The sequence below is a fragment of the Ostrinia nubilalis genome, chromosome 19 (assembly GCF_963855985.1).
Source record: "Ostrinia nubilalis chromosome 19, ilOstNubi1.1, whole genome shotgun sequence".
NCBI classification, from domain to species: Eukaryota; Metazoa; Arthropoda; class Insecta; order Lepidoptera; family Crambidae; genus Ostrinia; species Ostrinia nubilalis.
Window position 1 is genome coordinate 9,726,499 of NC_087106.1, and position 18,047 is coordinate 9,744,545.

Consider the following 18,047-nt stretch of genomic DNA (forward strand, 5'->3'; position numbering starts at 1 on the left):
GATGCGATTTGGGTATTTTGGTGAAATTACTAAAAAAAATAATATAAAAGTAGCCGCCTGGCATGGAACGTGTTATGGGGGCTGAAAATATAAGAAATGACCCATTCTATCCGCCAAATCATTTTGGCACACGATGCGCCAAACACCCTGTATTTTTAAATCTAGTCTTCATATTTCTGTTAGCTGGCAACCTTGAGCCGTGAATGTGTATCGGCTATAAACCCACATGCGGACGCCGCCTGCCGATACATCACGTCCGCATCGGGAATGTTTTTTGACTAAAGGATGATGGGCACTTTTCTATGGAATCTGGGCGTAAAACCAACAGAAATGTAACTACTATTATTTGTTAGGACTTAATATTAGAAATATATTTTCATATAAATAACTACCAAAAACTCCCGGGTTTGCTTGGAAATTGACATAATGTGTAATAGTAATAGGTGCTTTATTACGCAAACAAAAAATATTATTAATTAATATACTTATCTACTTACATTTTAAATACATTAAGTTATTTATCCATTATTATGTCCAACAGTTCAGGAGTGGGGCCAACAAATGGTTTATTTAAACCATGTTCTACATTATAAGCGTAGGACCATATCTAGGTACCATTTAGAGAAATGACATGAACACAGTCATGTTTCAATGGGATTTCTACCAGTTAAGTTGTTGTGTTTCGCATAATCGATCACGGATCGATTATTAATCGAATTGCCAAAAAACGATTTATCGATTAACAATTCGATTAATCGATTTTATTGATTACCATCATTACTAATCATTTGATTGTTAATTCAATTCCTTATTTTCAGCAATATAATCGATTATTGCAAATCGAATAATCGATTATGGTTTATTCGGTATACATACTTACTAAATCGATAGAATCGATAGTAAGATATGAAACAATACTCTCAATATGATCGATAAAAGCAATGTAATTGACCTAATACTATTTTTATTACCCTAATGTGATGTGAAATACTATAGAAACTTTGCATATTCAACGACCTCTATCTCCGTATCCCCGCGTATTTCAGGGTTGTTGTCATACTATGAAATGAAGTACTAGTATTAAGCTTTAATTTAGTATACTTTTTGTTTCTGTTGGTTTAACGCCCAATATGCCCATCATCCTTTCTCCTTCGTACAATAATAAAGTGGTTTATGCCATACGATTTATGAGACTAATAGTCCAGTCAATAAAGCATTATAGATGGAAATCCATGGAACACAATTTCTGACTTCGGGACTTTATTTAGACTAGTTAGGAGGTGAACATAGCAAAAGTCCCCGCCTTTAGCCCTTGAGCCGGCGGGGAGAGGGGGGTTTAAAGGTACCACTTTTCGGTTTTTCGCTTAATCCTCGGAAACTATGCATCCTAGTGACATGACTACTATGAACCGAAAAAAGCTTATTCAATTTGCTACAGGTGAGATACTCAAGTTTTTATATATCTTGTATAGTTTTCGCGGCATCTGCTCTAGAAGGTCTGTAAAATTGGAAATTTTATTTTTGTCTTACATGTTCCCATCAGGAGAAATCGACTTAATCAACATTGAGCAAACATTCTAGACATGCGGGAGCATGTTAAGCCTAGTTCCAGGGAGGGGACTGCACCGTGCGTATATTTAGACGAACCACTTGCAGCCACTTTTGACTCCTCATCACTCAAAAACTACTGTGCGTTAACACATCAAATTTGGCTCATGTGTTGAGACTTACGAGATAAACATCAGCTTCAAATTTCATAAATATACCTCAAACGGTTCTTTAGGTATTGACGTCCAAAAATCTACATGTCTGACCTATAGACCAAATTCTAACCACTTCCAGATGACTTTGAAGGTTCAAATTTGGCATGCAGATAGGTAGATGTCTAAATACAAAGGAAGAAACAAAAAACCAGTAAATTTTAACATTTCACAGGTAATAGATAGATTTTAGTGTTCTAAATGTCGATTTTTGAACGTCAATACCTAAATAACCGTTTGAGGTATAATTATGAAATTTGAAGTTGATGTTTATCTCGTAAGTCTCAACACATGAGCCAAATTTGAAGTGTTAACGCACAGTAGTTTTTGAGTGATGAGGAGTCAAAAGTGGCTGCAAGTGGTTCGTCTAAATATACGCACGGTGCAGTCCCCTCCCTGGAACTAGGCTTAACATGCTCCCGCATGTCTAGAATGTTTGCTCAATGTTGATTAAGTCGATTTCTCCTGATGGGAACATGTAAGACAAAAATAAAATTTCCAATTTTACAGACCTTCTAGAGCAGATGCCGCGAGAACTATACAAGATATATAAAAACTTGAGTATCTCACCTGTAGAAAATTGAATAAGCTTTTTTCGGTTCATAGTAGTCATGTCACTAGGACGCATAGTTTCCGAGGATTAAGCGAAAAACCGAAAAGTGGTACCTTTAAACCCCTCTCTTCCCGCCGGCTCAAGGGCTAAGGGCGGGGACTTTTGCTATGTTCACCTCATAACTAGTCTATATAAAGTCCCGAGGTCAGAAATTGTGTTCCACGGATTTCTCTCTACACCGTCGTTAAGGCATTCATTGACTGGACTATAAACGATAATAGTAGGAAAAGGACTACAGCAAATGCATATTTCTAATCTAAAGGAAGGTTAAAACAAAACAATAGATGTTCCCGAGTAGGATAAGGAAGTCCCAATTTTTCTCTTATTTATATTCCCATTTCCAAACGAACTGCAGGAAATCTTTCTTTCTTATTCACAAGCCATTCAAGCCAATGGAGTTCGGATTTCTAAATATGATTTATATCATCACCAACAGGGGCTAGAAATTTTCATTGAGTTCTAGAGACTTATAAGCGTTAAGAAGATTCCCGTAGGCGCGGCGCGTAGATTTATGGCGTGGTCGTCGTTACCATGTGGGACCTATCTGCGAGATTTGTAACTCTACACCCGCAGGCGAACTAATCTGCGGTAAGAAGCTCTATGGACACCTAGAGATGGGGGGTGGAAGATTTTGATCTACCACTGATTTAATCCAATAGAAGAAAAAGTATAATTTTCAGCAAACGACTAATCCAATTTAAGGTATTCTTCCAAATTGAAACCATTTTTAAACGTTATAAACTGCTAAAGCCAATAAAATAATAAAACTGTCTTAGATAGTTTTAGATCCTTTCACAAAACAACGACTTTCTAAACTCCATTTCAGCGTAAGACGAGAATGAACATGACATAATTTATAGCTGATCCGAACTCGGCGTTCTTAGTTCTAGGAATTCGATCCGAATCTACAGAGCTGTTTTAATTTATGCCTGTCATTACGGATGTTTTTTAAAACGGATCTGATGGAATTCCAAATTTGTAGAAAGATACTAGAGAGTGAAATACAGAATTTTTTAATTAGGTCAATTAGTCTACTTAATTAGGGCTTTTTGGTAGACTGTCTTCGATCGTTCGTTTCAACTGAATGAGGTCAACTGCTGGACAAAGGCCTTCCCCAAGGATTAAGCATTTGGCAAATTATTACACAGATTTTATTGAAAGCTGATTCAAATGATGAACGCTACAGGCTAATAACGAACATAACAAGCTTTTATTAAATGTCAACATGCATTTATTATTCTTCCACGAAATGGGGTGTTTGTTGTTTAAGTTGTACGCTTATCATTTAAGCTATTTCAGAAGGATATCGCTTCTTAAATATCGTCTATGACACTAGAAACGTCCTTTTATAATCGTAAGTCGTGATTTATTGCGGACCCAACTTTGTTCGTAAATAAGATCTCTATCGCACGTAGGTCAGTTTGATTTAAGTCACCATTATTATAATCCAGCTCAGCAAAAATCTGAGAAACCCCAGCGGGACCCGCTTATCCCCTTGATTTGAATTACTGCCTCGGCTCTAGGGAATAAGATAGAGGATTATTCCGATTTCCAACGATTTTGAAGTACTTTTCGTGATTTCATTCGGTAAACATGACCTAAGTTTATGGGACCGTAAATAATTTTATTAGACAAACATCCATAAAATATATTGAGATAAAAGACAAATGTTATTAGTATGGAAGAGTGCTTTATTGAAATGATCAACCTCAAAAACAAGAAATCTGATTTTGATGAAAATCATCAATAGGTACTTATCGTTGTTATGGAATGGAACATTTGAATAAATATTATATTATGCATGACATTTTGAATTGGCAATAGATTTAATAATGGTAGACGAATAAGAATTAAGATAATACTCCAACATTTTACTCAGTAAAATAAAATAAATCCAATATCGTAAATCAGATTAAGTTTCTCAACATAATTCTCTTCGTTCAAAGTACCGAGGCTTGTAATCGAAAGTCCCAAATTGACCTCTAGGCGGGAGATTGTCAAAACAAATAAAATACACTCGCAATCGAAGAATTCTCGTCTGATTGTATCGTAATTCTCTTTGTTCTAGCTTGTAATTTTCTTTGAACATTTTTTCACTTCAGAATTTACTCGCTATGTAAATATCTCATAACAAATTCCCTCAGGGAAATATGTCAGTGTCAATTAGGGTCCCCTCAAAAGCTCGGAAGGAGTTACTAATTATGTTTAGGTGCCAGTTATGGCAGCAGATTTAACGGGATGCACTAAATTGTGTATTATCGGACCCAAACTAAGGTTCGAGCCAACCTTGGCAACTAAATAAACTGCATGTGATTCAACTCTCTATTTCATAGTAAAGTTCTGCATTAAAAGTTAATTTGCACGATGACAATAAAGTATTAAATAAAAACACAGTCAGAGTTTCGTAGTTGGTACTGACTACCGTTACTCGCTAGAGGGGAAATAAGACCTACTGGGTCAGTAAGAAGCTTAAAAGAACCCACCAATCAAATAGTTTGTAGTTTACTTCTGAAGTTTTGACAGGCTTACAATGAGAAAAGGATAAATTAGTGCTGCAAGCTAGTAACTAGTGCAGTAGGCAGGGCATGAGTTAAATATTGTTTCCTAAAGCCTACCACGCCAACCGTTCCTGGTAGACAGCTTAACGACTTTATTCCTAGTTAGTTCAGTTTACAACTTTGAAAACATGCAACTCTATCATTAATCTAACGTACAAACGCAGGCATTTACGATGCCACAAACACTCAACAGCTTTTTAAGCAAAAACTTTTTCAGCGTTAAAACAGAAGGGGCCACTTACCAAAGATCTACCCTTATATCGGTCCCTGAGGCGTGTGGATCGTCGAATACCGTCAGGCTTAAAGCCTTTAAGAATAAAAGACGCCTGATTTAAAGCCCCCTGTCGGCGATAACGGGAAAACAGGCTGTGCTACCGGCCGCTCCATAAAACTTCCAACTACCCACGTCTTATCGGCTCTCGAGATCTACCCGCATCTTGGCCGCAGTCGGACGGTGTCAGCAGAGAGCGCTAGACGCGAATTATGTACCCATTACGCGTGATCTATGATCCTGTAACCTGACAAGCTAATGAATGCTGCCAGCAGCCAGCACCATCCACTGATCTAGAAACCATATCTAATAAAGCAATACCCTAGAGTATAGAGCGTAGATGATTTATAATATTCCATCATAGACAGTAATTTAATGTGGTAAGATTTATAACGCGGAATAAATAAAAAGCCATTTCAAATATTGGTATCGTAGGATCTTATCCCAAACGACTCACAGCGGGACGAAATAAAATTACGCAACTCCTTTGGGGACAAGGAGCTAGGACATGCGACGTCACGTTACAGGGGATTATTGCCCCTGCACTAGAGAATGCACCCTCGACTTCGGTGCCATAACGGCACATATTGGAAAAAACGGGGGCGACAACCCCAGGGCATTAGTGGGGATTATTGCTATATCTCTTAACAACGCATTACGTTACTCGATAAGTCACGTTGAATCTAAAGCGCTTTGTCTGGGGAACAAAACGTTTCTACCGTATCGATTGTTCTGCGAGCGTGAAATCTAAAGCTTTATCTGATCGAACGATAGGATTTGCAGGAGAGAAAAGGTAAGTAACTTACGCACATTAAGTTTGAGCCGCCCCGTTATAGAAAATGTACATTTCACCAAGAGTTCGGTCACACAAGTGTCCATTTTGTTACGGTCATCTGTTGCGTCCATAAATTATGTAAGTCACCCTTGGCTTTCCGATGAGTCACCAGGGCGGACAAATGAGTTCGCATGGCGATGAAGAGGCGAGGGCCTATACCAGGGGTGGACTTTCCTTTTTCCATCAGGTCACAATATCACAAGTGCCATTGACCATTTCGCCATTGTCCGATATAGCCACTGAATCTCGTATTACACTTCTTTTTTAACTGTAATATAACTAATTTTGTAAACAGCTAAGTTGCCAAAATTGTTAAGTCTCATATAGGTGTATGATATTATATTTTATAGTACATGATAGCATTTAGTTCAGGATCGATTACTCGTCGTATGTAAGTATGTGTAAGTCAAAATGGCCGCGAGCCATGCTTTGCCCATCCCTGGCCTAAACTAATTAATTAGACTGTTTGACCCTAATAACAATTTGTTTAGGCATCCCGTCGTTCTACAACATAATTAAATTGAATAAGCATTGAATTCCGTTACACTGGAAAACTTGTACCGCAAACAATTTCAATTTCTCATTATCAACGATGATATTTGATAAGCCGGCAAAATATCAAATATCTGTGATAATTGTAATTTGAAAATTTCATAAACAGGCAGATCATATTTCACTAAGAGCGTGTTCAAAAGACGCTCCCACCCAACCTCAAAGTCTAATAAAATGGTCAAGTCTGACTCCCAATAATTACGATACAATAATCCGATTACGGACTTCCAAAAAACGTTATTCGGCTTTACAATTACTGAGGATCATAGAGTTCAGTACACATCGTTTATGAAGGGTCTTAGGGTAGGGATGGGTAGCCTTTGTTGAATTCCTGAGGCAATAAGATTAAGATTTCACTGTTCGACAAACTTTATTAGTTTTTCGATAACGCGAATAGACGTTTTTGCGCTGCAAATATGCTGTTATTTAGTTCAGGGTTATTACAAAGATACTTGAAGAATTCGTCTCAATGGTCGTACAGACTCAGGTTATTGACTAAAGAATTATGCTAAGTGTGTCACTTGTCATATCCTGTGGAATTCAGAATAAAATATTCAGCGTGGATAAAGCAGAATCGCGAGAATTCAGGCTCTTGCTCAAGCCATTTGCGAGGTAATGGCGCGAGTGAGACTGCCGGCAGGCTCCTAATGGAAAAATGTACCGATCACAGAGCCTTTCAGCTCACTACTTTATCATTTCGCAAAGATTTTGGAGCAAAAATTATGCGTCTCATTATTTTCTAGCCCCTTTGTCATATTTCTACGAAATAGGATATGACGTGTAACATGTTTACACGCTGCGCAGGATTACATTGTAGGGGTGGGTGTAAAACCAACAGGGGTGCAACGTTCTTATTAACGGCCTGTCGGATGTGTTACCCTAAACCCTAATCCCTTTTGAATCATGCGCTTACATCATACAATATTACTGCGAAGGAACTCAATGACTCGGCAAATAATTTCAATTTGAAAAGAATGAACTTTCTTCTAATCAAAGCCAACATCGATAATTCTGAGATAACTATTTCGAGAATCCTACATCATATTTCTGCTCATGTAGTGCAGTAGGTAGGTATATGCTGTAAATCCCAACTAATATTATAAATGCGAAAGTAACTCTGTCTGTCTGTCTGTCTGTTACGCTTTCCCGCTTAAACCTCGCAACCGATTTTGATGAAATTTGGCATAGAGATAGTTTGAGTCCCGGGAAAGAACATAGGATAGTTTTTATCCCGGTTTTTGAAACAGGGACGCGCGCGATAAAGTTTTTCTGTGACAGACAAAATTCCACGCGGGCGAAGCCGCGGGCGGAAAGCTAGTATGTAATACATATAGCGTACTCGGCGGTTCTTCGAAAGTTACACCTCTGGTCTATTCTTAAAGTTCCTAAAGGTCTTACTCTTAGCGATTATCAGTCTCTAGAAGTGCGCTGTTAGACATCCGATATTCAGCATTATTTAGTAGACTAGACAACACAAAAAATATTGCTCTGTATAATACTGACGATAGGTACTGACATCAATTTTAATCATTATAATGTTATTAATTAATGCAAAAATATGCTTAAAACACAATTTATTAACATTGACATGATTTCATCACATGATGAATGAATCATTAACGCTAATTAAAGCAAATATGTATTCAGCTATGACTAGACGATTAAACACTTTATTAAATAAATGTTCGTTCGTTCGTTTCAGCCGAAAGACGTCCACTGCTGGACAAAGGCCTCCCCCAAGGATTTCCACAAAGACCGGTCCTGCGCCGCTTGCATCCAGGTACCTCCCGCGACCTTCACCAGATCGTCGGTCCACCTAGTGGGAGGCCTGCCCACGCTACGTCTTCCAGCTCGTGGTCGCCACTCAAGAACTTTCCTGCCCCAGCGGCCATCAGCTCTTCGAGCTATGTGCCCCGCCCACTGCCACTTGATTTTAGCGATTCTGCGGGCTATGTCAGTCACTCTGGTTCTCCTACGGATCTCCTCATTTCTGATTCGATCACGCAGGGAAACTCCGAGCATAGTACGCTCCATCGCTCTTTGGGTGACCTTGAGCCCTCTTATGAGGCCCATAGATTTAAATAATGTAACAAATGAAAAATCAAGGCTTGAAATTCACACCAAAGAGCACATTTTAATCCTGCTTATTATTTCCAAGTGCCGCTTTAAAATATTCGTTGCATTAAAACCACTTTGCCGAGCGTGGGGCTGATGTTGTCTTTAATTAAGAAAGTAATCATGATTCTGTATCAATAAATTACATTACAGAGTTCCCTGTCGAAATAAAGCAACGGGCAATTTATTTATTGTACCGATTCGAGGTGAAAATAGGGCCGTAGGAGGGATATACCGCGAGGGATCCCACGCCCCGGGAGAATAAGGAAGGCAAACACTTTGATACAGTACGGAGCAATTCGTTCGACGTCTGAGTAGGCAGACCTCTGGGAGAAAATTAAGATAGACCGTACTCCAAAGCCGGCGAAAATTAGTTTGAATAATATTTTATGCCAGCTAATTGAATTACAATCATTGTTTGCCCGGCCTACAATGGGCAGAGCGTGATGCCGCAAATGAGTTTTTGGGACCAACCGGACTTAGAAGTTCACCCCACACAGAAAGCGGGAAACGTTCTGCAGGTGATAATAATATTCTTTGTCTATAATTGAAAATTCTTAAGTTTTTGAGCCTTCATTTCCAATTAAATTATCGCTGTCTCGACCTGTTTGCGATTATAGCTTCAAATCTAGCTCAACTGGAGCCTCTTACTTATTTTAGTTTTCTGCCAGTTATACATTTCCTGAACTTTTAACCCTAAACCTAATGATAGTAAATCTAAAGGTCAATTTCAGTTGCAACAAAAGACACAAAAGTGCACATTGCTCTCTAAAAAGATCGTATACGACTCTATAGGATTACTCGAAAACTCTTGCGATAGAAGCACTTCCGATTAGGTCCCGAATAAGCTTAGGGAATGTTAAACCCCCAACATTAAGGATCCAACATAAAATCCGTCAGCCTTAAGTTTGTTTTCAGCTGCGAGCGTGTGCTGGATCACGAAGCAGATTAAGATGACTGGGGGCTCTGAACTCGGCACTAGTTAATACGATCAACATTGTAACGTATAGAATGTTAAGTTGTGTGCTTTTACTTCCTTCTCGTCGTTTATAAAGTTTTGGTGTCATTTTCAATGAAGTGGATTATGTTTTTAACGTACATGTTCAATCTCAGATACAGATCTTACGCTTACCCAATTTTAAAAATTGACAAAATTAACAATGGATTCAACTACACGACCCTACAAACATGTTACAGCAATTTAAAGTGCTTAGCAGGTTGCTCTTAAAAAGGTTCGAATGCCACCACACTGATACGGTACAGCACACTACGTACATCCATCACCGACAATAGAAATTCCGTAGGCGGTCATTACAAAATCATTGTGTGAAGCGATGTGAATGACTCGAGATCGTGACTCAGCGCCGATACCTTTGTCCCGCCCACTTGTCACTTGCCAGCATGCTCCAAGATCTTCTTTGTTGATTGTTGAAACAAAGTAGGGCCCACAAATCACTATATCAGTAGAACATGGCCGACCGATAGAACTGGCTAAAATAGTTAAAATATCATACCCCATAACCCCACAAAGCTAATGGCGCAAAAAACATATTTCTAACCGTATCGTGATTGCAAAATCCGTGTTTTATTTAAAAAAAATCCCATTTCGGACTCTATAGATGTTTCATATTGTGAGTAAAACTTTTTAGTTTTAGAAAGTGAACACACTGCGTCTGAATTTTACTTCCACATTCTGTTGTCCCATTAGGTGTAATATATTCATGTAGTGTTCTAAAATACATTAATATTACCGTCTTAATGTTACTATTGTCTATACCGGTTCCGCAGATATAACGACTTGTGCGATTTATCATCTTAACTAATCTTAAGTCGTCGTAACGTAACATAGGTTTTTTGTTCAGATCAGTTTGCGTTAAAAGCTTATCTATAGATCTTAAGTTCTTACCTAATCAACTTGGATTTTTATGAGTATGGAATCCACCAAAACCACCTAAAAGTCATCTATAATAAGGGGATGTTTTCTCCAAGTTAGCTCTGTTTTAGGCAACTAGCACATTCTTAACTTTCCTATTTATTTATTTATTCTGTTATCTCCATTTTAAGCTTTACTAATACCAACCAAGCTGTTAGTACGTGTAGCATCACAATCATGATTGCAATCGAGCCATGTAAATCAGTTCTAAACAGTAATGAAGTTCCCAAACCCCGATCAATAATACCGTCCGAATTGGTTAAGTTTCCAACAGCCTGTCCTTTGATAACATGATGAATAAATAATAACAGCTAATTCGGACTCTGAAGACATAATAATTAGAACCAGTATTGATTTTAATATCTTCATTATTAAACGTTTAGAAAGCGTATGTATGCGAAAGAAATAAAAAGATGATTTAACAAAAGCAATGAAAAGCTGTTTTGCTAAAACCAGTTTAAATAGTTTCGACCTGTAAATCTTTCAAAAAGGGGCTCATCATCATCATCAGCTTGCTTTAACCACTGCTGGACGTAGATTCATCATACCCAAGCCTTTTCTAGGCTGTTCTCTTCACAAAAAGAGATCACATGACATAATAAGGAAGAAAGCAGCTTGCATAATCTTCCAAAGCAATGTAATCTTAAACGGGACATGTGCAGCATGCATTTCATACAAGAATATACTACCTAGTTATATTTTTAATCCACAGTTCAGTGAACTTTCATTGACGCGTCTATAAACAATAATCATTTAACACTTACATCGCACGTCGCGGGATTCGCGCGCCACGTTCTCGGGTACCGTTAGCAGCAGTCACGCGTGACCGACAGCAAAACACGAGTGTCACGCAAAAAATGCGACCGTAATGACACACTGAACAAAACACGAAACCGCGTGTGAAAAACCTTCGCCTGTCAAAATACAACGATACAAAAGCAACACCCACAATTTGTAATAAAAAATATGTCAGAACCATTTAAATACGTTTCTTTTCGTGAGTAATGCATTGTATTTCAAGTTGTTCTAGGTCGTCTTGACTACGAATTTAATCCGAGAACATTTTGGAACGGCTGATTTTATGCAACGGACGACAGTATATGGAAAATTTAATTTACTTGATTTATTATGACAGTCAAATTGGTTGATATCACTGTCGGAAGGAATCTAACACCCTATTTATGTATAATTAACTTAACGACTGTTCTTATGTTGTAATTAAAACTATGATGAAATCGAGCACGTCTCATCAACCAATAAACTCAATGAAAGTTATGTACGTGGAATTTTAATTATTTTATAATTCTGTAAATCTTCTTAACAATCTGCAGTTGATTGAACACTGGAAATGAACAACAAACAATAAAAAAACGTTTTCGTGACTGAATAACAATGAGATTTCATCGTGCCATTTCAAAGTTTTTGTAAAGGACTTTACCCTTGAAAGCAACATACCATTTGTACCAAAACTGATTTTTACTTTCAGATTTATAAGTTCAAAAGCGTGAGTCAAGTTTCACGAGAGGATTTAAACAAAGGACTGTTTTTATGTTGAGTTTACGTGTCTCGGGCATCATGTTACAAGTTAAGCTGGCACGAGACAAGAATTAGCATAATTAACTAACATGCCTTATGTAATAGTTTGCAGTTTCCTCTTATGATAAACATCTCTAATGAGGCCGACTCTCGGTGTCAATTAGCATCGGTTACGTAGTTGAGACAACAGAAAGTGTTCAATACGTTTTAAAATAAGGATTATAGAAAGTTATTATTAGTATGATCAATCGACAGCACATCAGACTATTCTTTTTTGTTGCAAAATAGCCCGTATTGCAACGAGATAAGGCCTCACTGGGTTTAGCTTGATGTTCTTTAGTCCGCACATCTTGTAATATCGTCCCGATGCAGATGAGTTCATAAAGCGAAACATTGGTGACGCATCAGTCAAGGTTTTAGAATGGCGAGTAAAAATAAAATTTGACATTCATAAAAACGTAATAAAAATCGTAAAATTACGAGAATGCTCGGCGAATGCGAAAGACCAATTTAGTATAGTAGATCTTCACGGTCAATTGTTTAAAAAACTTAATTCACAGTTGAGAAACGGCTAAGCGGTCGAACAAACCGGAAAATCGGCCTAAAATCGGGCCCATAGAACACCATAAAGTTGTGGAAATAAAATCTAGAGCAAGGGAACGGTGGGGCAACTATTGCCGACGGCGTGACGAAACGCCGACGTGGTTACAGTTAGCCGCCATTGTTCGAGACCAGCCAGCGAGACATCTCATAATGGTGGATCGTTAACCCCACACTTGAGGTCACTGGGGATTAAATGCGATATGAAAATCGGGACCTATTTTTTCAGGTTAACCCGATATTTGAAGAACTGTTGTCCTCTATCGATAAATGACAATAGTATTATTGTGACGCCTAAAATAAAATATCCTTGCTGAAGGTCATCATATCAGCCACAGGGCGTCCAACTCCTGGATTTCTAGATTTACCGGAGGATAGCGACCTGCATGTACAACGCCTTTGATGTCGTCTGTCCACCTTTATATGGGTACTGAGTTAATAAATTACGTTCTTTGGTTGCTGTAGCATAAAAGTAAAAAGTATTCATACTAGCTCTAACTTCAATAAAGGTTGAATTATTTAGGACTGACGGCCGATGGGGCAGCAAGGAAAACGCAGTGTGGGACGTCCACCTACAAGGTGGACCGACGACATCGTAAAGGTAGCGGGGAAGCGCTACACGCAGGTCGCTACCAATCGATCAACATGGAAAGCATTGGGGGAGGCCTATGTTCAGCAGTGGACGTCCTATGGCTGAAATGATGATGATGACGAATTTAGGAAATGCCTAATTTGATCACAAGGACTTTGATACTTGATGATTTAGACTTCGAAAGTGGCACTTTCTACATGTAAGCGTATTATCAGTGTTTATGACTTTCAAAGCTATGGTTACATTAACTACCGGTCTTAATCAAGGCTACAATGTAGCTGCACTAACAAGACTTAAATGAGGCGTACATTTGAGAAAGTCCGTTTCTAGACCAGCCCGTTAGAGCTTTACGCTTTTGACGGAATCGAAAAGCTGCTCACGAAGATTTCACATTTACATTTAAATAGGACCGCGTACTACTTCTAGATTACATGAAACGTAATTGAAATGAGATTTCCTTTTTTGGTTTTCTAATTGGCTCGGAATTTCATTGAGACAGGGGTAAAAGTAGTGATAAAATGTAAGATTCCTTGAAGAACTATCAATGATGATTCATCAGTTCCAGAAATAATCTCCCAAGATAAACCATTGTCTATTTATAAGTAGACTAGCTTTCCGCCCGCGGCTTCGCCCGCGTGGAATTTTGTCTGTCACAGAAAAACTTTATCGCGCGCGTCCCTGTTTCAAAAACCGGGATAAAAACTATCCTATGTTCTTTCCCGGGACTCAAACTATCTCTATGCCAAATTTCATCAAAATCGGTTGCGAGGTTTAAGCGGGAAAGCGCAACAGACAGACAGACAGACAGAGTTACTTTCGCATTTATAATATTAATAACTAGCTTTCCGCCCGCGGCTTCGCCCGCGTGGAATTTTGTCTGTCACAGAAAAACTTTATCGCGCGCGTCCCTGTTTCAAAAACCGGGATAAAAACTATCCTATGTTCTTTCCCGGGACTCAAACTATCTCTATGCCAAATTTCATCAAAATCGGTTGCGAGGTTTAAGCGGGAAAGCGTAACAGACAGACAGACAGACAGACAGACAGAGTTACTTTCGCATTTATAATATTAGTTGGGATAGTTGGGATAAGTTGGGATAGTGTTATAGCACATAAAACTCCAAAAAAGCAAAGCTCCAGAACTCATTTACTCCTAAATTCGCAGCGAACATAAGCCGGTCAAAGAAGTGGATTGGGTTGACTTCCCATTGCGCCCAAAGAAAAACTCGGGCAAAACGCACTGGATTTGGAAATTTATGTCCGTATAATCTGGTGTTACGTTTTCGCCGGTTTCGCCACCACTCCCAACAATGGACTGACGCGTTTCGGAGCTCTCAAGTTTGCAATTCCGCGTAACCTTTCTCATGTCGGCTTAAAAGCGTAACCTCATTCGATAATCCCCTTTCCGTAACGCGAATTTTCGTGATGAGTTAAGCTAAGGAAAGCGTGGAATGACGCCAGTCACTCAGGGATTCGTTCCTTTATCCGTATTTCGAGCAAGATTCGGTTCGCTGGTGCATAATTTTTCGTCGATAGGACGTTCGGTTGGACGATGGATTAGTCAGCCTTGGCGGTCACAACATTAGAGTCAGATTCGAACGGCATTGCATTGACACTGTTCGAGTTGTTTTGATTCTAGCCGTGCATGGTACGTGCGTAGTGTGGGCGTAGAGTATGTTCATTGGAGCATTCACACGGAAGAAGACTTGCTAGTATAGTGTCGCTTTCGGCTTGGTTTGTTTGTAAGTGTTTACTGAAGAAAAACTGGCATTATATGACTATCGTGAATTGTCTGCATTTATTAATGGACAGTGTCTAACAGTTTTATGCATCTTCGTTTATAGAAGACAAATGGGGCCTTAAATCATTTGTACCTAACAATAAAAAAGTAATTGAATTAAGTACATTTAACCTACATTGTATAATAGACTTAATTTAAGTGATTTTAGTTAATTTAAGTGATTTATAATAATTTTTTAAGTTTCAAATGTGTCAACATACATACAATCAGCTCATTCTAATATTACCTACATATTTTACAACTAAAGTTGCTTAGTAAAGTATGTTTTTTTAATATTTAATGTTCTGCTTTTTATTTTATGCACTGGCTCTCCCTTCCTTGCTTGAACAGTGGCTGATTGATACAAAAGTTTCCTAGCGTTAAGTCTCCCATTGTATGTACTTGTGTTTTGTGCAATACAATTATTATTATTAACCCATTTATTATGTCTAAAAATTACAATAAAAATAATATAACGGAATGAATAAGTAGTTGAAAAACCTTATAAATCATTAAAATTAGTTTTGTGACTGACACATTTAGTTCAACATGTTTAATCAGGGTTAAGGACATCTGTTTGCTAACTTTTAAATTCTTTAAAATAAAATCAATATCAACAACCTTCAAAATAAATCATTTCGTAGGAAAAAAAACATTAAGGCTCAATAGCTTTAGAACAAAACCAAATTCAACGAACTACAGACTAAATCGCAACCAACTATTTTATTGTTGTCGATTATCACAGCATCGACAATGAACATTTTTAGAACTGTATTTTTTTTTATTCTACACAAGGCAGGTCCAATTAAGTCCAATAAGATCCTAATAGGTGAAAATAATAATAAATAACTTCTTTTCTTACCAAAATTTTTGTAAATGTATAATTATGAACCTTGTCAGACGTGATAATAGAAGAATTAATAATGTCTTACTTGGGTTTTGTAATTGGTACAATCCAGTAATTAATTTGATTCAGTTTGGAATTTATGAGAAGCATTAATGACAGTATGACATTACTCAATAAAAGTGGCATATTATTTTGTAATGCAAACAATAACTTTTAATTACATTTTATAATTACTAGTAACTAGATACGTTTATTTCGTTTGTATTAATTAAGTTGATTAAGAACTCGTAAATGAAAATAGTTAATAATTGACTTTGTTTTGGACATAAATCATTTAATTTTGGTATTTCTGAAAATTTGGACTTGAGTGAAAGGCTTGAATGAACAACTTGCAGTTGGATAAAAATACAGTGAGTGTAAATCAGTTTGGGAAAGGAGGAGTGGTTTAGTTTGGACACAAACAAAAAATGACCTTTACAGCCTTTGAGTAACGCTCTCGAGCTGACCTACCTTATCTCCTGGAATATTTTTTGCCGACATGGTGTCACCTTCCTATTCTATGGTCCGACGTCGTCTTGGGGACGATTTATCCAAAGAAAGGCTCTCGCTGTTGCCGTGACTGGCCAACATACGACACAAAACACTTCACTTCATCAATCACTTGGCCATCATCACTGATCGAGCGACGCATCAAAAACACAAACACAACGGCCGACCCATCTTTCGGAGTCGTAATCAGCACGATTTCCCATTGAGATTCATCGACACAGATAATTTTTCACAACACCATACACAAACACAGCGACTGACAGAAGCTAACTTGATTGAGCTCGCTTTGACGTAAAATGGCGAGGGATGGATGGTGTCCCTCCCGCCGCTCGCCCCGCGCATGCTATCTTGCTTGCAGCTGTAGAGGGCACTAGTGAACAATAACAAACAAGTTAGCAAATAGTTACTTGATATAGGCCTAGATGGCGCTTAATTAGGTTTTTTAAAATGAATGAAATGAACAAATTAAAAGGAAAGCGTGTTTTTCGTATAATTGTTATTTTAATGGGCTATTTTTGATAAGTAAGTATGCGACATTGTTAAAATTTAATACTAATGAGTTTATTTTTCTAACCCTTAAGTCGTATACCGCCATCTATGAATACTTTCGGTAAACTTACACAGATATCAGTGACAGTACTTCTACTTCAAAATAAAATTTTCAGATTATCAACATAAATCAATACTTCACAAATAATTTTAAAGAAAGCTATTCATCATATTAAATATCATAGAATTTTGGTTATGTCATAACAAATCTTAAAAGTGTGTTGATTGGTATGTCACTTCCGACTAGTGAGGTTTATTAATTAATCGTTAATCGTATCAATAAATCAATTGAATCAATACTATTACAAGCTTTTAACTATTTAAAGAAAACTCAAATATTTTGTAATCATGATCATGAAAGAAACTATAATTTTATTTTAGCTTGGTGGGATTTGCAAATCTTGTAAAAATTCGTGACGTGAGTATGACAAAGTATTATATGTAGAGATGTGCCGCTGAGAAAGTTCTCGTTCCCGGCAATATTCCCAGTGAGAATATTCTCGAGAACCGAGAACGCTCCCGGGAATATTCTCAGTGTTCTCGACAGAACACATTTAGTTTTATTTTTAATTTTGTTGTTTATATGTGATATTATTTGTAATGTTTCGATGTTTTATTAACTGGGGCGTTAAGACTAGTCGTTATAAACAAGGCATGAAACGAGTGAGTGAGATATTGCTGTCTTGCTCACTCTTTTCGTGGCGAACGCGTACCGCGGCTTTAGGACTCGGCTACGGTATTTGAACATCAGTGTGCCTCTGAGTTTTAAGGCCCTTGCCACCCTGGCGGATTGCAAGCGGATTCAAAGTGGATTTAAAGCGGAGTGGCGACGCGACGGAGAAACCGCGTGAATATATAGTAAAGCTCTCCAAAGGCTGCCCACCCGAGCTGGATTCGATGATTGATCTTTTTATCGAAGTTGGACCTACCTAACTGGACTGTTTGTCCCAGGTATACA

The 18,047-nt window shown here is 37.9% G+C and overlaps 1 protein-coding gene across 1 annotated transcript in view; it reads right to left on the reverse strand.

Annotated features, from left to right (window-relative positions):
- Positions 1–16,861, reverse strand: part of LOC135080961 (uncharacterized) — a 180,984-nt gene extending 164,123 nt beyond the window's left edge. Inside the window, exon 1 of the mRNA XM_063975684.1 lies at positions 16,502–16,861. Coding sequence (XP_063831754.1) covers positions 16,502–16,531 — 30 coding nt within the window. The 5' untranslated portion in view covers positions 16,532–16,861. The remainder of the gene's footprint in view (positions 1–16,501) is intronic.
- Between the last annotated feature and the right edge of the window lie 1,186 nt (positions 16,862–18,047).